At 42.7% G+C, this 22,908-nt stretch overlaps 1 protein-coding gene across 7 annotated transcripts in view; it reads right to left on the bottom strand.

Annotated features, from left to right (window-relative positions):
- Positions 1–22,908, bottom strand: part of LOC119164156 (uncharacterized) — a 42,376-nt gene that overhangs the window by 6,469 nt on the left and 12,999 nt on the right. For 2 of the 7 annotated variants that reach the window (XM_075871083.1, XM_075871085.1), the window contains exons 4-16: positions 16,829–16,891; positions 16,076–16,144; positions 11,939–12,055; positions 9,779–9,832; positions 9,655–9,699; positions 9,527–9,589; positions 8,782–8,832; positions 7,889–7,951; positions 4,513–4,539; positions 4,376–4,432; positions 3,921–3,980; positions 3,765–3,833; positions 945–1,004 (exon numbers count right to left, since the gene is read on the bottom strand). In XM_075871083.1, coding sequence (XP_075727198.1) covers positions 945–1,004; positions 3,765–3,833; positions 3,921–3,980; positions 4,376–4,432; positions 4,513–4,539; positions 7,889–7,951; positions 8,782–8,832; positions 9,527–9,589; positions 9,655–9,699; positions 9,779–9,832; positions 11,939–12,055; positions 16,076–16,144; positions 16,829–16,891 — 798 coding nt within the window. Of the gene's footprint in view, positions 1–495; positions 580–944; positions 1,005–3,764; positions 3,834–3,920; positions 3,981–4,375; positions 4,433–4,512; positions 4,540–7,888; positions 7,952–8,781; positions 8,833–9,526; positions 9,590–9,654; positions 9,700–9,778; positions 9,833–11,938; positions 12,056–16,075; positions 16,145–16,828; positions 16,892–22,908 lie in introns of those variants that run through there. The other 5 variants (XM_075871088.1, XM_075871089.1, XM_075871087.1 and 2 more) reach the window with 5 other exon arrangements.

Raw genomic sequence — 22,908 nt, 5'->3', positions numbered from 1 at the left:
ACGTTATCCATATCATTCTACGTTCCATTGCACGCTGCGTGCTCCTCCACATTCGCTCTTTTCTATTGTTATTCTTTTTGATTCTGCTCCATACGTCATAAGTGGGAGCATGGAGTGGTTATGCACTTTTCGGTTCATTGATAGGGGCTGAATTGCTCACAACACATGAGAGTGCCTGCCAAATGAGCTCCACCTCATTGTTATTCTTCGGCGAATTTCTGCTCTGGGATTGTGTTCTCCCGTAAGTAGTTGTCCAAGGTATACACATTCTTGTATTCACTCCAGTGTATGAATTTCGATCTTGAATTCTGTTTGCCAGGTCATTCAACATTTTCTTTGTTTTCGCCATACTCATTTTCAGGCCTACCTAAATACTTCCCCGGCTTGATATCTCAATAATTTTTTTTTGAATAAGCCGAATTAACAAAACAAGTGCCTCATGCAGGCTGGCCGACGTTTCCATAAGAGTACCTACATATTTGTAGGGTGTACCTTGTAATTCTTGGCGTGCCAGTTTTACGGGGGTTAGTATTGACCTCATCTCTTGTGGTGGAGTGTGCCTCTGCTGGTCATCCCCGTCTGAAAAGACGGTGATTACCAGCAGCAGATAACAGCAGACTAGACATTGTGGCAAACCGGTAAAATCATATCTTTTTGAACTTAAGTTGAAATGTACACACTTCAGGAATGGACGGCATGATTACGCAGTGTTGACAACACCTACACGAGCACCAAAGCGATACTACAAACTTATCTTTAGGTGCACCTTGTGCACAAATAGAATTTACCGGCATGCTGCGAAATACAAGCTAATTAAAACAATCAATATTTAAGAAATATTAGCAAGCCATAAAACTCAATCAATAAGTACACCGCGCAGGCCAATAAGTAAAAAAAAAAACGTTGATAGATGAGGTGGCAAGCACGTTTCATGTTTCTGTTACCTGTAAATCATGCACAGGGAGAGAAAGCTTTTCTGTCATGTTCTGCACCATCTCCTGAACCTGCACCAGAGAACGTGAACAAAGGCTGTTTGAAGCCGGAACAAAGCACCGATTTAACATGGCACGGACTGTGGAACAATGCTTCTTGTCGTTTTCGCTTCTAAGGTAACTAAATTGTGGAAAAATCGGATATAAAAATTTCCGTGTTTCTTCTTTTTCATCGAAAACATGGCAATGCTTTTCTGATTCGCATTGGAGCAATGGGCTAACGCTTACTGAATTAGCAAGAAAGTGTCACACCTAGTTTCAGAATATTAACCTACTCGTTCTTTCAATTAATTCATCAAAACTGTGGGTTTAAATATTGGGTAGGAAAGTGCAATGACACAACTGTTTCATTGTGACTTATCTTGCACAGGTCAAGATAGTATCACCACCAAAACATCTTTCGGACTTCATTTTTTGCGTGTAGAAGTCTGCTGGACTTGATACATTTGACATTTCATGGCTCGGGCAGCCAATAGACAAGCGTTGAATGTAGTGCCACGAATGAGCGTTCATGTAGAGTACCCTCAACAAGAGACCTGCTAGCATAGGCAGGCGAACTTCAGTCGACTTCCTCGGACTCACCCAGACTCAGATCAAGTCGTGAGTGCGAGTTTGATTGAGTTAGGTTGAGTAATATTTCGCTGTGTTTGAGTCCAAGTGAGTCCGATTGAAAAAAAAAAATGTTTTTGTGAGTGTGAGAGTGTGAGTTCGAATGAGTTCGGTTCAGGAAAATTTGCTGAGTGGGAGTTGAAGTCAGTCCAAAGAGCAAATTATATTTTCGAATGAGTCTTAGTGAGTTTCACCTTTGCTTACTGATCTATGCTTCGAATATACCTCATATTCAGGCAGCCAAACACTGCTCTAAAGTGCAGATTGCGCTTGAAGCGAATAACCAACTATAGAGTAATAAAATGCCACCTTGCAAAATGAGTGTGTTGTCTGTTGTTTGACATCGAAAGTTCCCTAGCACTCATTGCGTAAATAGAGCTTCCTTATACTCATCATGAAACATAATACGCCTCATCCTGCATTTATTGCAACATCAGCTCAACAAGGCTAGCGTAAAATGTTAATTGCAGGTGTTGAGAATGCTTCCGGAAGATTTGGTAGATGGTTTTGTGAGACTGGTGCCGTTAAGTCGATAAAAACGATAATTAATTTGGTTAAAGTTGTGCCCTCTAAGATGACGAAACGGTTTTTTGCAGGCAACATTGAACACCGCAACAAGGCATTAAACTTCTGGAGTAGCGTCAGCACGCAAACCCACCACAAGAATTCAAATTCAAACGTTTTAGTATATTTACGTGAATAATCCAGATTCTTAGTACAAACACGAAGACAGAGAGAGAGAGAATAGATTGAGAGAAAGGGAAAGAGGTCATCCATAATTTTAGCATCTAGCACATACTACCGCTAGCTTCTATGTTCACCCACATTGACAATAGACTCTTGTCAGAACAGTCAGTGCTCTAATGCCAACACGATCTGTATTCGCACACAAAATCAGTCAATGCCTTTTTGTATTTTTGCATGGTAGTGGCCTACTGAATAGGCTATAGCCCTTCCGCACTTGGTATTCTAGTCTTCTTTTCTCTCCTCTTTCCTTCTCATCTGTCTTCCCCTTTCTACCTCTACCTAGTGAAAGGTAACACGAAGATTGAGGTCTTTTTCCTTTTCCCTATATAACCTATGCGTACTATCAGCGTCAAATGAGGCACGAACAGCGACAAGCCTTTGCGACGCTATAGTGCACGCCATCCTCATAGCACTACGAGCAGCTACGCATATTTGCGCAAAGCGGAGGAACAGAATGAGCACGCCTGTCAATGGTGATAACTGGACGGCACGGCACGCACTACATTATCGCAAAGACTTGCCACTGTTTGGGTTTCATTTGACGCTGATTGTACATTTGCTTCCACAGCAAGCGCTGCACTTAAACTAAAATCTGGAGGCAACCCTGATCATTGCACCCGTATGTCAGCGATTCTGTAGCTGGTGTACTGATGTTTAAAATTTGACAAAAGCCCATGTGGTGGAGATTATTCAGGGTTGGAGGGGAAAAAAAAAACCTGGAAGCACTGCGACGACCAAAGTGCAGTAAGAATGCGAGTTGTTCACAAGGGAATACGCTTGTGAAGAAGTATCCTCGTAGGGGAGCCGAAATATATTTTACTATGCGTTTTTCGCTTCTAACTTCAGTCGGCGCAATGCCTGCGGGTCTTTCGCCTTCAACAAAATAGTGTGTTTGGCGAGTCAAGTTTCACGCGCGGCTGAATCGGATTTTGAAGGACATGTAAAAAGAAGCACCACTTTGGGAGCTGCTTCACCAGATGGCCCAATGTTCACATCAAAAGCGTTGGCTTTTTAAATTAGCTCATGCATATAAATCTGAATATTTAACATAGTCACTAATTTTCCTAATCTCAGGTAAACTTGTGCTTCGTTATCTTATGCACATGTATTTATTAAAATTGTTCTTGAATATTTTCAAAGCGGAAGTGCTTGTCTAGAAGTGTTTGAAAGTAAAATACGAGCTTTAGTAATATTTGCTTCACGTAAAAAGGACGGAGCTAGAAACACAGCTTGAAAAGTTATTTCACTGAGCTCTTTACGGTTCTAAATAAAATGCAACACAGTAATACTTATTGAAGTATTATGAATTCGTGCAGTGGCAAATATATAAACATTCAGAGTATCAACCCGTGCATTATTTGGCCTGACTAGTCCGCGTCCCATAATTTATTATTGTGACACTTTTGAGACACCTACTGCTTGCAGATGTTTCCTCGTGTCCTCTTGAAGAAGGGACACAGTTTCCAGGAGGAATTTCTTTGATTCCTGCATAATGAGGAACTGAAGGTTAACGAAAAGGCGCCAAGTTCAAGAATAGCCCACGCCGCTTAACACAGGGGGCATTGCGCTTACCTCGAGACTGGAGATAGCCTTTTCTGATTTCGAGATGCGCTGTTCACACTGGATTTGAACCTGCCGAAAAAACGTAGTTTGATGTGACTGAGCCCATTAACATCATTCAGCCTTTTTTCCCCCTAGATTAGATGCTACAGAAAATACACAAACACGAGAGTTTTCAGTGCCGTCAGTTTTTGTCCGTAGAGGCACCTGAAGTTAACCACAGGGTTGCGGATTGGGCTACTTGTTAGGTCATCATGATTGTTTAGCGTGAACTCAGGACAAGTAGAAAAGGTACACAGAGACGAGAGTTCATCCTCGTGCACCTTTTGTCCTTGTCCCCCAAACAATACTCATGCCGCCAACCAGTTATGGTTACGTCACAAATCGAGTCGAACTCGACAACTTCCTCTGTAAGCACATTGCCTAAAAACATTTCATGAATGAACAGCTGAAAGAGGTGGACTTACGTTTCTCATGTCATCTTGCATTGTCGGGACTGCAACATTGAGAAAATCAACGTCTCCCTGCAAAAACAAAAACAAACAAAAAACATGAGACTAATATCAAGCTTCACCAGCCACGGTTTCATAGTGCTAAAGCTTACCTTTGTTTTAGCAGCTGCCTGTCTAAGCTGCAAGAGTAAAATCAAAGGAGAATTTCAGATAAGACATGCACACTTGTTCACTGAGAACAAAGCCGTACTCGTGAACATGTGGAAGAAAAATATTCGCGTGGATGGAACAAAAATGCGTGGCGTTAGGACAGCAGACGTCAGTAGAGGGCGTAGGCTGCGAAAATGTGCTTTCATTTCTTGCCTTTGTGTTAGGCGATGTGCCATGTAGCAGCTCGCAAGACATTCTGTTTGTCGTGAATGGGTGACGCTAGATGCAATACCATTCAATGCTAGAGTTCGTCTCACCCGATTACGGGCTACATTGTGGCAGTCAGGAGCACACTCGCACATGTACACAATGGGAAGAATTGCAAGGATAAACAGGTCTAACGGGAGAGAATAAAATTCGCTACCCTCAAAAAGGCTAAATGCCCCACCGCGGTGGTCTAGTGGCTAAGGTACTCGGCTGCTGACCCGCAGGTCGCGGGATCAAATCACAGCTGTGGCGGCTGCATTTTCGATGGAGGCGAAAATGCTGTAGACCCATGTGCTCAGATTTGGGTGCACTATAAAGAACCCCAGGTGGTCAAAATTTCCGGAGCCTGTCACTACGGCGTCTCTCGTAATCATATGGTGGTTTTGGGGCGCTAAACTTCACATATCAATCAAATAAAAAGGCTAAGATAAACATTTTGTTGTCTTTAGCATGCCCATGTACACTACAAAAAAACTGGCTGTGATTGGTGGATGATTGATATGTGAAGTTAAACATCCCAAAACCACCATTTGATTATGAGAGACGCCGTAGTGGAGGGCTCCAGAAATTTCGACCACCGGGGGTTCTTTAACGTGCACCCAAATCTGAACACACGGGCATACAGCATTTTCACCTCCACCGAAAACGCAGCCGCCGTAACCGGCATTCGATCCCGCGACCTGCGGGTCAGCAGCCGAGTAGCTTAGGCACTAGACCACCGCGGTGGGAAAGAACTGGTTCTGCGACATCGCTGTCTACACGAAGCCACGCGCCTCTACAGCAGTTGTAAAATGTCATTACTTTTTTTTTTGGAATAGTTGAATGATACTACCTACTTTGGGCGTACACACAAATACGCGTATGCACGCACTCATGTAACGCACGTTACCAATAGAGCTGTAAGAGCTCACTACTTTTGTGCGCTGGTGACACTGTTGTATTTTGCACACCCGTCCCTTATGAGATCCGTCCACAGTAGGACATCAAGCTGATAAAGTGAAACGTAAGATTTACTTGAATATTGGCCTGATTAGCGAGTACCACTTGTGGCCAAACAGCATCAGTGTTAAGCTAATACTGTACTACAACTAACAAACACAGGTAATTCAGTGTAGACTTTATCAAAGGGACAAGGTTAAAGAGAGCGCTCTCCAGCAATGCTACTTCTGGCACATTCTTGGTATACGTAGTCAAGAGTCTGGCAGACACCCGCTTGCCTGGGGAAAGACAAAAAAAAATCACCTCAGCGCCAACCAAGGTAAAATATATTCAAAGTATATCCCTAATATATTTAAGAAATTGGACTAGACGACCTCATAGATAAGCGAACTTGCTGATCATGCTTCATTGTGAGCAACGTTCCTGTACGGAAGCCGAAACGTCTTTTAGGGGCGAAGCTCCTTAGGGCGTGGGCTGTGCGTCCCCTGTAGCCTGTATGTAGCCACCTCTAGTTTAGTTCTTGCAGTGTTCACTAGATGGCGGTACCGTCTCCTGTATGTAGCCACCTCTCGTTTAGTTCTTGTAGTGTTTACTAGATGGTGGTACTTGTAGCTGATGATGAAATGATGCAAGATGTTATAAACTAGAAAGCGGTGCTTGTAGTTGATGAAAGACGCGAGATCTTATAAAATAGGAATGATGTCACATATGGCGCGTGTCATTGGTTGAAGGCAATCGTTCGATTTAGTGCGGCGACGTACGCTAGGGGGAGCGATGTAATAAAATCGAGTGGGCAAAATGTACAGAGGATTCATGGTTTACCAGGTTTACCTCCGGAGCTTCGCCCACTCAACATCATTCACTTCGTGGATATGGCGGAATTTTTTGAATATGTTTTTACATTGGTCGGCAGTGTGTTGATTTCGTCCACACTTAGAGCATATTCCAAAACTGCCTCTGTTGACTTTAGATGCGTCGATAAATGCGGCTAATTGCTTACTACAAAATACGTGCTGCTAAATACTGAGAGCCCGAGAGAAAGATTATTTCAAGAGTGAACAGTAGTTAATTCTCAAGTAATTAGAAGCACAAAATCTGGTCAACTGCCCTTTCCCATATTTCGGGAGAATCGAAATATGCACCGACCATCTAGCAAATGCTTTGTAGCAAGTGGCCTGGAGCAAGTACCCAGTAGCAAGTGCTCACCCCTGATGATTGATTGATCAGTGGGATTTAACGTCCCAAAACCACCATATGATTACGATAGACGCCGTAGTGGAAGGCTCCAGAAATTTCGACCACCTGGGGTTCTTTAACGTGCACCCAAATGTGAGCACACGGGCCTTCAACATTTCTGCCTCCATCAGAAATGTAGCCGCTGAAGCCGGGATTCAATCCCGCGACCTGCGGGTCAGCAGCCGAGTACCTTGGCCACTAGACCACCACGGCGGGGCAAGTGCCCACCCATTTAGTCATTTTTTTAGCATTTGTTCCTGTGGTACGAAATCCTGCAGCAGCGGTTCCCAGGAGCACAAATCCACCGAGTGTTTTGATATGTGTGCAACAAAATCGTGCACATATCAAAATAGGTGCGGTAATTCTGAGCTCTGAAGTCCGAGTTGTTACTAGTTGTCGGAACACTTCAAAAACGTCTTTGCTGCTTGTTATAACTAATAAAACTTCAAAAGTTTCTCTCCAGCTGGGTAATAACAGCAAATGCATGGGCATTCAATAAAGCCTGTCATTAGAAGCACTTCCTTGCAGCTGTCCCAACATCTTGAGTTTTGGTTCATGACCAAGCATGACTTCTCCAAATCCTGTCCGATTATATTTCACAGCAAGGAGGTGGGGGCTTGCTTTGGATCTTACAGCAGTTATTTATTGAGGCTTTGTGCAGGGACATACAGGCACGAAGATTGGGCAATGGGTGCGAGGGAAACATGAAAAACCTCTTTACCTGGTTACACCGTTGAATGGGTCACCAGCTCTTAATCCACGCCAATGCTGATCTCACTATTTAGAATCTAGTGCACTACTCAAACACCGAGTTACAACCAAAGAAGACTGGCGCTAAGTGGTGAAAGCAATGACAGGTGCTCTTCGGCTGTAACTTGGTCCTTGTGTTGTGTGCTAGATGCCGATATGGATTACCAATATTCAGGGTGATCTCACCTCTGATATTTCTTCTTTCAAGTCACGTATCTGATCGAGGGCATCAGCCAGCTGATGAGAAAGCTGAAGTGTGAAGGAACAGATGGTTTTAAGTTTATATTATATACGAGCATCCAAATGAGTACGGAAAAACACCGAAAAAGAAAACATAAATGGCTGTATCCATGGACCACGCAGAATGTGAATAGATAAATATATAACAGGCAGTTTATATATATATATATATATATATATATATATATATATATATATATATATATATATATATATATATATATATATATATAAGCAGGAGGAAAGTTTGCACGTATACAATACGTTGCACTATCACCATCGTTTAACATATTTATTCAACCTGAAAACCAATAAATTTTTAGATTTGAGAAGGACTAAACCTTTTCTCAATTTCCATGGTGCATGCTACCTGTGGAATATTTTAAAATTTACTTTATATATATAATATTAAGCTGGCACGAAGAAGTTACGTTTCCTCAAAAAAGGCTGCATTTACGAATTCAAATTGCGTTAGGTTAGCACAAGTAATCAAAATTCGATAAGTACGCCTCTCAAGTTTGCCTTTTTACAAGCATGCCCTCCTCCCTGGTATGTATGTAAATAATAATTTCTGTATTTTCTAGGCACTATACTGGCATAAATACTTGTATTCTCGGCCATTACCATATAATTGCCATCGCGTATTTTGTATTACAATTTCATTTGTACGCAAAAGTAAATAATAAGCGACAATTTATTGGTGACACATATCTTTCAGAAATGTGGGATAGTCACGATATGTACCAGTGAAATAAAGGTTTCCCATTAAAACCAAATCACCGCACGTGATAGGCTAAAGAAAAGCGGTTAGGCGGAAATACGATCACAAAGTTACCGACCTCAATGGAGTCTGTAGGGAAGGCTGATTTCTCGGTTTTTTCCATGGTACCCTAAAGAGGACAAGAAGGCGTTTACGAGTTTAGCGACAATGTTATTGAGCATAATTGTTTCAGAGTAATATAGACCAGAGACACACTATTACAATACCGTTGATGTTTAAAGTTCGATACAAGATTGGCATGGCCATATAAAGAAACAGAGGAAGAAAGACATTTAAAGGCACACAGAAAAAGCGACAGAGATATACAAAGAAAAAAGACAGAAAAATAGAAACAGAAGAAACAGATAAAAATGATAAGGGGATAGATTAACTACAGAGGTAGGGAGAAAAGGAGAGAGAGAGAGAAGCGAAGGCATAGAAAGAATAGAGGAAGTAAGAAAACTGTAGAAAATCAGCGAAAGAAACAGAGAAAAAAAAGCAAAGCAAGAGACACAAAAAAGAAGGTACAAAATGCAAAAGAGAAAACACAGCTGTATACAGTACTGCATAAGAAGGACAGTTTGCCCTGTGAAGCAGAAACAAGGGAAGCTGGAACATGCTCAGCAGCCTTCTACGACCCATCTTTGTGTGAATTAGCGGAAAGTATGCAGTTTTTTGTGAAAAAAGAAAACATATTTGTACTAACTATGAACTGCTCTATGCTTATTAGGATCAAAGCATAATATCACACACAAAACTGAATGAAACTGGTCATGCTTTAGTAGATAAGAGTTTACCAAGGAAATAAGTGACGTTCTACTTACATTGAAATAACTCGTGTCACCACCTTTAAGTTTTGTTGCTGCATCCACAGTGTCATCATCCGTCTAGCAGAGCATAACAAAATATGTCCAGAAAAAAAATCGCAAGATACCGCGAGGCACAAACTTACCTCAAATGAAGGCATGTCTCGGTCATCTGAAAAATCTCCCGACATCTGAAGTGACCGTGAAAACAGTGTGTTTAAGGAACTGAGATTTAAACATTTCAAAGAAAAAGTATTTTGAAACACTTACATCCCCACAACTGTCACGTCGTGCAATGGTCTTACTATTTTTTCTTTGTTTAGGCTGAAATGAAAAAGAACGCACAAAATAGAAGAATGTAAATTTTTAGAATTTTTTTGTTCACAGCGAAGGGTTCAGCTCTTCAATTCTAACGATCGATCGGTCAATTGATAAATAATTAGATGAATAAATAAATTCTATATCACTGAATCATTCATGTTGTTCCGAAATCGGTAGTGTATGCATTTAAAAGGCCAGAAGTCTACCAATAAAGATTTGGCTGAAAAAAAAAAGTGTCAAGTGCGTAATGAATACTTGGAAAAGGAAAGCCAATACAAGTGCCATATTACTGTGATGCACAAATAATTTTATGATATCAAATAACCAACAAACCATCGTATTGCACTCTTTTATTATATATATATATATATATATATATATATATATATATATATATATATATATATATATATATATATATTCACCCTCCTTTCTTTCTTCTTATTTACATTCCATTTGTTCTAATAACTTCGCCAATACATTCCTTGGCATTATTGTCTGTTAGATCTCATTATTATTGTGTCAAAACACGGAAAAACGAGCACTTAGGTATACACTTCTTTCCCACATATATATATATATATATATATATATATATATATATATATATATATATATATATGCTATTGGGCCATCAACGTTTACCTAAGACCTAGCATTTTCGATGGTCTACGTTAAGCTAGCTTTTGACAAAAACACCCATTGAGCTTTATCGTTTGTGCAGTCGTACGGTCCCCAACGAGAAATATTACGATCTGCAGTAAATTATTGACAGAGACACTGCACTGCCACAATAAGTTTGGTGTAGGCTGATAATGTTTTTGAAAAATATATCGTCCTTTGCTTTGCCGTCCCAAAAGTTGATGACTAGAAGTGAAAGTGAGGCTCACTGATATATGTTTTAAGTTTAACGCCACACTTCGCTACCAAAACGGCCTGTGAGACGTCATGGATTTCAAGACATTTTTTTGTGTTGTGGCCAATTGGCTTAATAAAACCTTCGGAATCTTCCATTGCAAATCGCCTGGCTGATTATATTTCGTAGACACTAGGTTGCATCGTCAAAAGCCATGACGTCATGACAATTGAGATGGCGAGGAAAACAGAAGGCGGCGTCAGGATTTTCATCGCTTTTCTCGCTTACATAGCCACTTATTTTGCTGAACGTTTCGTAGCTGATGCCATACAAGGAACACGAAAAAGAGGAGAGGAAAGAGAGAGACGGCCGCCAAACTACCAAGTGTTTATAGCCGGTGCAGACTGAAAAACAAGTAAACTTTCACCCATACAGAGGGGCACGAAGAAGTTACCCCTGGCATGCCATCAGTTGATTAAAGAAGGACAACTCGGCAAGGTAGGATTATCGGCAAAAGGAGAGTCCGAACAGCACAGGAACTGCTAGAAGTGTGTTATATTAGAAGTGATGGGCCGGCTTGTGTGAGTGACACGTCTATTGCACTCAATCAATCTGAGTTGTTACGGAATGTTCAGCACTCCAGTTACGGAAACTCCAGTTACGGAATGTTCAGCAAACTAAGGCACTAACATGCCCAAAAGCATGTTCTTCTAGCCGCTGATGTTGGCAGGAGTGGCGCTATTTTGTATAGTGGGAAGACATTTTTCTTGTACGAAAGCGACTGTGCTTTTGTGTGCCAAGTTAAGCCTATACATGTTCTATTGGTAATGATGAAGCATGTAAATTAAGAAAATTTATTCAAGATGGGCTAGCAAGCCAGTTAATTATGATGGTATATGACAGCATTCACCGATAACAAGTGCAACACACAACCAGAGAAAGAATGGTGCTAATGCATGGCAATTAGACCTAAACATTTTAAGGTGTCTTCTTGCATGATTGACTTGAAAGAAACATAAACGAAGCAAAAAGTCGTGAAAAAAGTGGTGCAAACACCTTGGTGACCTCCAAGTTAGCACGTGGTCTAACTGGTCTCGTATTCTGCTTTGATAAATATGGGCACGAATAGTGTAAAGTACGATTTATTTTTGCACAGACAAATTGTAAAGGTAACAAAAGACTACGTGAGTGGCTATTGCCCGCTGTTTGGGAGTTAAACTATCAAAAGTAGGCAAAGAAAAGTCCATAGTCACCTCGAAGTTTGTCTCACCGTGCTGCGAGCTCATTTGCAGGTTTTCACGACAGTCTTCCATGTGCTGCTGCACTGACTTTTTCGGGATTGCTTTTTTGCAGTAACTGCATTGGGCCATCTTGAAATAAAGCAAAGTACATAGATGTGTGAGTGATCATTAGTCTTTCATGAACAGTAAAAAAAAACATCATGACCTTAATAGTGGCATTGGGTTCTGCTACCTTGCTCTATCAGGCAGCATGTTCATTAAACTCGACCAATGAGGTGGTACCTGTAAGTACATATGTTGCGCCACAAAGATGTGCTTATTTAGCGATCCAAGACAGCAGAGTCTGACGTCATAGAAAGTGATGAGAAAAGTCATAGGAAAAATTAGCTGTGGCTTAACTCCATTAAGCTTGGGTGTGTATTACGGAAAGGTATGGTTAATCTTTTTGTTTAGCTTGGTTATTTGTGCGGTCATGTTTCTCGAGGTGTTTTCTTCGGTCTCCTCGGCTCACCACTACCTCTTGGTTTCGTTCTAATAACAAAGCCATGCTTCTTTCAGTTTTTCCAACTCACTTTTCTATATCTGCGGATGAATTCCACTGAGCTGCCCCTTCTATATACAGGTTTCACCAGCTCCTCCTATGACGTCATTCCAAATAGCGCGGCGAGTGGTGCAGCCATTAGCAGTTGTGGCTAGGCAACGGCTCAGCTGGAGGTGCGGCCACAGGCCACAGTGAAATGGCGAGAATATAGCCAATGTAGCCCTCGCTAAAAAAGCACATGTGTCCAATTACTTCGCTTAAGTATCGTACGATGAAGCCCACATGCACTACCACACATAGGCCGCGTTCACATTGAGCATTCCGGCCGCCGAAAGTGCTCCGAATCCGGTTCGGCGGCGGCGAGATCCGCCGAAAGGGCCCTCTCCGTGCCGATTGCTCTCGGACCGATTTTTGCGGCGTCTGCCGCCGAATCGGTCACCGTGGACTAATAGGAGCGCTAGTGAAGGAATTTTGAAAAATAGCGGCCAAGCCCTACTCACTTGTTATGCGGCAGTGCACGTAACTGAATGTTGAAACCAACGGGAGCTTAACCTACTCTGTTCCTACTTCGCCTCCGTATTTCGTGAAAGAGGTGACCGAGCTTGCTGTTGGCGTGACCGATCGAGCTTGTTGCGGTCTTGCAGAGCAAAATGAACCCACCAACGCCGCTGGCGTCGGTGGGTTTTCTGCTCGTGCTTTACAAGACAGCCACTTGCCAGCAAAGTAAGCAGTACTGTCTTTTCTTGCTTCTTGCGTACGAGAATCGTCGAAGTATACACCACCGGATAGCGTAGTAGCGTTTGCGAGCCGCGACAACAACCGGTTGACAGCGCATCCATTCCGCGTTCGCCCCGTAGTAGACGGCATATTCGGCGGCGCGGGGCGACCAGTGCGAACGACGCTGCGTTTCGGCGGCAGGGGAATTCCGGTCGCTGTAGAAAGCGGAGGTTTCAGTGTGAAGTAGGCTTTATGGCGACGGCTACGATAGCGGCCTTTTGGAAATGACGGTACGTGGCTGCGAATGCTGTCACAGGATTACAAAGATATGAAGCCAGCACGTGCTCCTGATCCTCTGCTTCGGCGCCACAAATTTGAACAAGTACAGACTATTTTAGTTGAGAGGACAAAAAATCTCTAGAAAAATTCTGTCGAATACAAAGCAGACTTCGACGTCTGAGTTCTCTCTTTAACACAAGTATTTACTCACCCTGTCAAGTATCAGTAATTAAAAACTTTTTCGAAAGTGAAATGCTACACATTTTCATGTTACCTCATGGCATCTCGTTGCCCAGTAAGGAAAACTCGCCGACAATTATGATGCTGCTCAACGCGAATTCGGAGAAAGGCTTCGTGTTGGGTCAAGAGCTGTGTTTAAAATTTCGGCTTTCCGGATGGCATCCACCGTGTCATAAAATCGTAGTTTTTTTTTTTGCAATGTAGGACAGCGCCAACTAAGCCAGTATTCATTTTTATGCGAATAAGCAAGGCACCCACTATGCATCTACCCTCTAAACCAGTACCTGATGACGTAGACTCATGACTCGGCACCTTTCAAAAAGTAGAAAGAACTGAACCACACGATTTTTGCGCGATTTTTATTGTGTGATGACTGGCTCTTATTTGGCACATCTGCCAAACCGTACTATATGGTTAACTCGATTCCTTGCCCGACATGACTGCTGCGCACGGCATTTTCGAAAATAAGTTTCGAGCACCACCACGGATTTGTGAAAGAACACTTGACTGCCATACTAAAGGGGCAGGTGTGAATCTCATTCAACCTGCGGTGTTGTTTTAATTTTTTTCTATGTTTATCGGACTACTTTTTATGTCAAGCGGTTACACCTACCCCGCTGAATGCAACGGCGACGCCACTAAACGCAGGAGCGGGGGCCTAAGGGCTCCGATAAAAAAATAATAATCTGGCCCGAGTCAACCGGGACTTAATGTTCATCACATCGAATCAAGGACGTGTAAATAATGGTAATGCCGAAAGATAACGAGTAGAATTGGCGCGACAGAATAGCATGGTGCACGGAAAGAGTTCGCTTCACTGTTAGGAACAGTTGCTAGATGGTTATGATTGTTCGATTGATTGATATGAGGGGTTTAACGTCCCAAAACCACCACATGGTTACGAGAGACGCCGTAGTGGAGGGCTCCGGAAATTTAGATTACCTGGCATTCTTTACAGGCACCCAAATCTGAGCACACGGGTCTACAACATTTCCGCCTCCATCGGAAATGCGGCCGCCGCCGCCGGGATTCGATTCCGCGTAGGTGGTTATGAAAAATGAGCTTTACGGGGGAATCAAGTCACACTCACAAAAAAAAAAAAAACTTTCTTGCTGGTTCTAGACAAATGGCAAGTAGCCCATTTTGTGAATGATGAAGTCTCACAATTATTGTTTCGAGCTTAGAAAACCGACCGGGCAAACTGTGATATTAACGTGAAGACAGCTTACTAAAGGCATGAAAGTCAATGGCTTCAAAAATAATTAAGACAACTGCTCTGAAACTATGCGTATGCCGTTTCGTCAATTCAATATGTTTTCGTATGCTAGAATAGTATAATTCCATTTGTTACAGAATGTTATATAGTTCCATGTGTTTTTTAACTATCGGGCAAGTAAATAAAAAGTATATGATCAAAGAGATTTTGTAAGGGTTATAATAATCGCTGAGGTTTTACGACCCGAAATAAGAAGTTTGTGGAGACGCCATAGTGAAGGGCCCCGAACATTTCGACCACGTGGGGTTCTTCTGCGTGCACGAAAATCGAAGCACACGGGCATCAAGCATTCGCCTCTATACCGTAAACGTGGCCGCCTAAGCATGGATTCGATCCCACGACCTGCGGGTCAGCAGTCAAGCCTCCAAACATCTACACCACTATGGCGGGTGATTCTGTAAGAAATCCTATTGAATAACGGGAATGACATGCTGAACATTTGCACAGCAGTATTTTTAGAATATGTGTGAGTAAAACGACCATTCTTGATCGCACAAAATTCCAGGGCAAGCAGGCACACACACAGGAGAAGAGATTCTGACAATACGAACGGACAGCATGCGGCATGCTACAACTGTGGAAACATCGTTGGTTGCAGCTTTACATATTCTTGTACAGTAAAAAAAAAGAGGAAAGATTAGGCAAGCCCAAGTAAGCTGCTCTGGATTGCCAATTAAATGAAACTTCATTTTTTGAAACCCTATAAATCATTTTCTAAGTCCTCCGCGTCAAGGGCATAGCCTGAAATTTACTTCAGCAATAAAAATTCAAATATCCACTCCATGCGTGTGCATGCATTCATAACGAACCAATATTGATAGGTTCGTGTTTCTCTCGTTCTGAGCAACATTAATTTTTAAGTAGAATTTAAATGCAGCCGGGAACCATACCAGCAGCCTAACTGTTCTAGGTTGCATAACACCGGTTGCAGTGCACTCCGGATAACAAGCCCCGATCGCTGTGTCATGGTTGCTAAGTTTCCTTATGTTATTATTTTTAGAAATCAGCCTTCTCTTTTTCACAAGGGAATGATATTGAGTAAATTATTGATATTGAGTAATATTAGGTCGCGTATGTCTATCATTGTTTTTTTTACCTTGGAGCCCTTGTTTTCTCCTTGAGGATCAATGGGGTCAATGGGGCCTTGTTGTTCTCCTGATGAACGCTGTAGCAAAAAGGGGTGATAGTAAGAACTCCTGGGTCTTTGGGTGACGAAAACCATAATACTGCGAGGCCCACTAACATGGAGGGCTTCGCATTTCGTGACCGTCAAATTGTGGTAGCCATGTGTCAGAACCGAACCTGCGCCCTTGAATAGTGCAGTGACACTTTACGTGCTAAGGCGCCGCGGCCAGCATATATATAAGCTGATTAGTGTGTGATAAAATAAAAAAAATTCTCAATTTTACATAACCTTTTTTTACCCTTGCATACCACCAGGGTTAACAAGCCTTGTTGCGGTTCTGATAGATACGCTTTGACAATCTGACAAAAATGTCGCATTCATTCAGTAATACAGAAATAAAGAGAACTCGAACAAGAAAATTTTATAGATAATAGAGCTTAAGAGGAAGCGTACGTAAGCGTCTTCAAGTAAAAAAATATTCATGTTCACTTACATGACCAGAGGATTGCACCTACTTACTTTGGGTGTGCGACATACATAAGTTATTACGAATGGTTACTTCGATAATGCAAAAATAGTCATGGAAATGATTATCCTCTCTACTAGACCTCAAAACGAGCTGCGAAGCTGCATCTTTCTTTTATTTCTGTAATTGACAGCAATCATCTTATATAAAAAATTTCCTATGCCAGGATGCGCATGATCAATGAAAATAATAATTACCGAATCAGAGGACCGATTTAGAGGAGCTGCGACAACGTTGCAAGGGCAGTTCTTGAGGTGAGCCTGGAAGAAAGATGAAACCAGACGAATTTTGTTTAAATTACATAGCGAAGTTTATCATTCCACACGGTAAATAAAAACTACAGAGAGCGCAAACTCAAGTATCCATGTTTTTGCACGAGCCATGTCCTGTGCTCAATCGTGAAAAAGTGATAACGTATTGGCGTTAGGGTGCAGTCATGAAAAAAAAAAAAAAACCCAAGCGTAAAAGGAGGTTTGGCATCTTTTGCGTAAAAAAAAAAAAAAAAACGTGAGAGTGATGTCTCATATAGTAAATTGTGTGGTCCTCTGAAAGATCCCGAGACAAGAGAGTTATGTAAACTATCCGTGAGTATAGCTCACCATTATCTAAAGGGAAACACAAAAAAACAAGGCGTATTCACTACTGTGAAGCTTTGGGAAGTGCACTGCACGGAAACCCAGTGTTTGCCGTTCGTAAATATAGCAGTGATTGGTTTACCAAAGCGCCAATGACCCCAATGTTTGGCGTAAGCAAGTCAGGTTTCCCCGGTCCAGAGCAGAATCTTGCCACGCAGATTCACATACTCAGCGTTCCACATTTGCGCTTCTTTTTGCTGCTCTTTATCAACTTCATGCTAAGTATAAACCAGTTGCGACCCACGTTGTCCGCTGCAACATTCGACAGCTTGTTTCCCGCATAAGTAGTAGTAACGTAGCGACTCAACGTCGCACTAACGCCAACGCTGATCGAATGAGGGGCATTCAACGTTAGAAGAGGTGGTGGTGCCCCCTCTTGCAAGCACCTTCATTCATTCCTATGTTTGCGATAATTTAGAGTGATTTTAAATAAATTGATAGCCCTGGCTATTCTTGTTCAATGCATCATATTATAGCTTGTTCACTGATCTTAATCATGTGTTGAGCACTCTTAGCCCTCTTATGGTTAGGTCTGAGTACTTTACTGTGAGCGTAATCACGCTGCAGGAGGTTTACCTTGTTCATTTTATTTACACAACACTGCATGCCCAAAAATAGGCCCAAGCAGAAGCTGAATGTACAAAGAACTGCAATTCGACAACGCAAAAATTGAACGCACATAAGGAAGTGTCAAGAACAAATATTGAGCAACAAATAGCCGTAGTTCTGTAAATAAAGAAATCCCAGTATATCCATGGAGTGAATTATGATGAGTGGGGCAAAGCGTCCGTCCATTCGTCTGTGTGTCCGATCATCCGTGCATCCGGATGGACAAACGAAGAGAGGCATGGGCTGACGGATGCGCGGATGGACGGACAGTAGCACGGACTGACGGACAGAAGCATGGACGAATGGATGGATGGACGCACGGACGGACTTATGAACGGAAGCATAGACAAACGAACGCATGGTTGAAGAGAAGCACGGGCGAACCGACAGACGGCCGACGGATGCATGCATGAGTGGAAGCACGGATGGACCGACAGACGGACCGACGGAATTGTGGACGCATGGACGGATGGAAGTGTACATGAACAGACAGATGAACGAATGAACGGATGGGTGGTTGGACACATGGATGGATGAACAGACGGTTCGCCCCACTCATCATCATTCACTGTGTGTATATTTTGTGAAAACCGCTAACGCTATCTATTGAGCAAGTCATAAACTAGAGGTGGCTGCATACTACAAACTTATCAGGGGACGACCCAAGGCATAAGGAGCTTCACTCCTAAAAAAAAAAAAGGCAACAACGTGAAAACGTATTCATGAAGATATAAAGACGAGTTATGCAGGTATTGAAAAAAAGATATGCATGGACAGACGACCTGTCGGGCACCTCAAGTACCTTGCACTTAAAAACATTCACAACATATTCACGGAGTGAATTATCATGATAATGCGTAATGCTAACTATTGAGCAAGTCACAAACTAGAGGTGACTACATACTACTACTACTACTACTACTACTACTACTACTACTACTACTACTACTACTACTACTACTACTAATAATAATAATAATAATAATAGTAATAATACAGAGGAAGGAACGGCCCACACCGTGAATGGGTATTCAGACGGGGGCAAATACTGGGGGATAAAGGCGGAGCCTATGTGTATAGTGATGTCAACTCGCAAGAAAACGTCACAAATGTACCCCACTCACTCGGACGAGGCGAACGGAGGGAGAGACCAGTGTTACTAGACTACTCTGGTGGTTTTTACCAGCCGTTTGACGAGCTGCAGACGACCATGGAGCTGCACACTGGACACCCACTGCCGCTCTCTTCAGGAGCAAGAGCAGCAATCTGCCCCCCCCCCCCCCCCCCCCAAAAAAAAAACCCAAAATTTTGTCATATCAACCACCGCCTGGTGATCGTTCGTTGTTTCGGAGAAAAGCTGCCCCTCTCCTCCTAAGAGTCCCAGTGGGTAGGGTGGGAGGATGGGGGTCGCGCCTACTCAGTAATTCATAACGACGTGGTCACGTGATATGCCATAGTAGAGCAAGCTCTAAGTGCTCTACACTGTTAACTTTTTCTAAACAAAGGGCTCCACCCGAGTTAGCATAATTTTTATCGACACGAGCTCATCGAGTGTGAGCCCCACCAAAGGGTAATACGCTGTCCCATAGTACAGCACCAAGTACTCTAAATCGTTAACTTTTTCCAAACACACAAAGACCGCTTCCTGCTTTCCTGTACTAGAGTAGCACGTACTGTAAATCGTCAAACACTTCTTCTGAACACAAAATGTAAGTCACTTTTCTATGCTACCACCACGAAGAAAAGCAGGATAAATTTCGGAGCACATATTCATCTTTTTGATGTATACCTTGTCGGCACTTCTCCGTGATTTTCTTGTGTTGTCCTGCTCTTTCGTGCTCTGTTCGTGTGTTAATTCGCTTGTTCGTGTCCTTTTCTGAGCCTTTCTTGTGAGGGGATCTAATTTCTGACTCGACTATGTATTTTCTGTTTTATGGTCTTACTTTTCAAGTAGGAATCTTTTAATCCTCAACGTTTACTTCGATCCGTCCACCCGTCCGTCCTCTCACACGACACCATGTGGCTACCGGGGCACGCCAACGGCCGCCGGCCGCCAGCTGGTAGCGGGCCCACTCATGCTAGAAGGAAGGCCATACTGTATATATCTTATGTAACTCCACGTTCCCCACTTACACTGGTGCCGCAAAAAATCGGGACCGGCGAGCAAAGACACAGCGCGCGTTGCGTTTTCCTTCTGTCGGCTAGTGGCGTTCACTGACCTCACTTTGTTTAAAAACGCCCTCTCTAACCACTTCGCGTAAATTCGCCACTTAAGTCACGCTGTGTTTTCTCTTGTTAGTTTTTTGTGTGCGCGTGTCATTCAAAGACGCAACCATGTTGAACATTGTTGTTACAACCACCCTGCCTTTTCTTCACATCACGCAGTCTTTCTTTTCTTTTATGGTTTTCAGACCGCCATTGTGCGCATATAATTTTGATTTGCTGTATTTCCTGATTTTCTGTACGATGTATACCCGCTCCTCTCTGTAATGCTTCGGCCTTGAGAGTAAATAAATGAAATGAAATACCTGAAGCATTTACAGTTGACTGGAAACATGCAGCAAGTAGCCCAAGTATGGCGTACAATCCGTCACGCTCTTCTGGCTGTCACACCACTTTTAGGGACGAAGCTCCTTATGCCGTGGTTCGTGAGTCCGAGATGTATGTAGTAGTAGTAGTAGTAGTAGTAGTAGTAGTAGTACTAGTAGTAGTAGTAGGTAGCCACCTACACTGCCGGACTAAACGAGCGGCACGCGCGCACATTTTTAAATGAGGAGAAAACCCGCGCACGTTATTCATAAATAAAAAGATAGTTGTTTCTGATGAAATAACCTAGAGGGACAAGTGTCAGTTACTTAATCTCCAATAAATTTTGCTCTGAATGTGATGCTTGCCAAAAAAAAAAAAAAACAGTAGCAGAAGGACGTACTTTGAACACTACCTGTCCAGAAATGCTTTCCTGGACATTGTCGAATGCCGTCATGTTGTCAGATTATGCCATCGATCGATGATAATTGGCCAAGTGAGCTCCTACGACTTCTCTGATTGGCTTACAATGCCGACAATACAAAAGTTCACAACATGACGCTATTCGACAGTGTCCAGAGTAGCACCTGAGAAATATTGCCACGTTAAACTCATTGGGTGTCGCGTAACCTGCTTGGTTTTAGCAAGTCAGTCTGTTTTCACATCACCCACGGTAGGTGGTGACCCACGGGACGGCTATATGCTCTGCCACAGTGGAGTACCAAGTACTCTAAATCGTTAACCGTTTTTTCCTAAACACACAGGTTTAGCAAGGGTTGGGCCGCGTTGCCATGATTTAGCGGCGGTGAAAGGTGGGAACTAGGCACGAAGCGTGAGCCGTGAGACAGTTTGCGTGTGCCACTCCTCTAGTTCGGCCGTGCTACTCCTTGTTTAGTCCTTGGAATATCCGCTGGATGGCGTTACTTTTACACAATGAATATATGATAAAAAGATGCCAGATGGCGGTACTTGGAGTGTTCACTAGATGGACGAGCGGATGGACAGACGCACAGACAGGTGCACGAACGGATGGACGTGTGGACGGACGGACGGACGCACGAACGGACGGACGGACTTGTGGACGCTTCACCCCACTCCTCATCATGTACTCCGTAGATATGCCGTGATTTTTTTTTCTGGAGCCACTCAACGTTACTTACTACAGCTACCACAAGCATTTATAACCGCAAGAACAAGATTACTCATTATTCAATGACGTTAGTCATTAGGATGGAGATGTAGTTAAAAGGTGGCTTAGCTGTAAAATACCAACATACATTGTATAAGCTCTCTTATATAAATGATAATATCTGGGGCCTAACGAAGATCTTTGATGTCAAAATACAGCAGACATGAAACTATTTATCTAGGAACACGTTTTACTTTAGTGTTGCACAGATGTCTGTGAAGGAGGAATTTTTTTTTAGTGATCTGCTGCTCTTGCTTACCAGATTACCTCTACATCTCATCACTGTTCCCATCTAAACTTGCGATTTCATGCATTCAAAACCTACGCCATTCTTCTTTTTGTTTCAAAAAATAAATATGCGAAATTTGTAGTAAGCTAATCCGTAGTCAAGTGTTATAAAGGCGTGTCTTGTGTTAAACCAGTTCAATGCTCTCATCCTTAGTATCTGACAGCAATGGCTTCTTTCATGCTGAGGCACCAATGTTAAGCTCAGGAGACAGCCTACAGCGTCATTTTCTCTTGACAGCTAGCTTGCAGAGACGCTGCTGGACAGCACCCGACTTCGCGATTCCACGTATGTTTAGTTGAATACGTTTTAATAACGTCTCATCAAAGGAACAAGCCAGAAGAATGGCACTAACAGGTGACACGTTTCCTCGACCTCACCAAGAGCAGCGGAACTCTTGCATGCACTGGTGATAGGACGGTCGATTCGGCGGTTTTCGATAGTGCTGCGTGGGATCAACAACTGACCTTAAAGGGGCACTGCAATACCTTTTTCAAGAAGCCGTAGAATGAATTCACTAAAAGAGGTTATTGTCTCACGAATTCACAATCAAAGACATGTTCAGAATCCGAAATCTGCGAGCGGAGTTGCAGATTTATATTGTAAAATTACACAGCTTCGTCACACGCTGTGGTTGCATTCTCTCTTCTCTGGTCCCAACGAAAGCTCTCAAATCTCAGCAGGGAGGGATGGCACGGCAAAGAAAATACGTCACGCACGCTCTTAACCTTAAAGGCCAACTCCAGCGATTTTTCGAGGTTAATGTATCTCAATGAAAATGACTGGGTACGTTGCTTTGCACATTTCCGTCATTTATGCCAAATTATAGGCTTGACAGACGCGCTTATTCTTTGCAAATCAATTTTCGAAATTGTCCAGAAAAGCTAATCTCGTTTGCCAGAATTATTAGCAACACTGTGTGTGACGTCATGTCTGGCACGTAAACGGAAGTGACGCAGCCGATGGCATCGCTACTTTGGCCCCTACAGCGTTTATTGTGCTAGCCACAAGGCGACAATCGCGGTGTTTGGC

Source organism: Rhipicephalus microplus, chromosome 8, assembly GCF_043290135.1.
Source record: "Rhipicephalus microplus isolate Deutch F79 chromosome 8, USDA_Rmic, whole genome shotgun sequence".
In the NCBI taxonomy this organism is placed as follows: Eukaryota; Metazoa; Arthropoda; class Arachnida; order Ixodida; family Ixodidae; genus Rhipicephalus; species Rhipicephalus microplus.
Note: the sequence above shows the minus strand (reverse complement) of the source record. Positions and strands in the feature narration are given on the sequence as shown.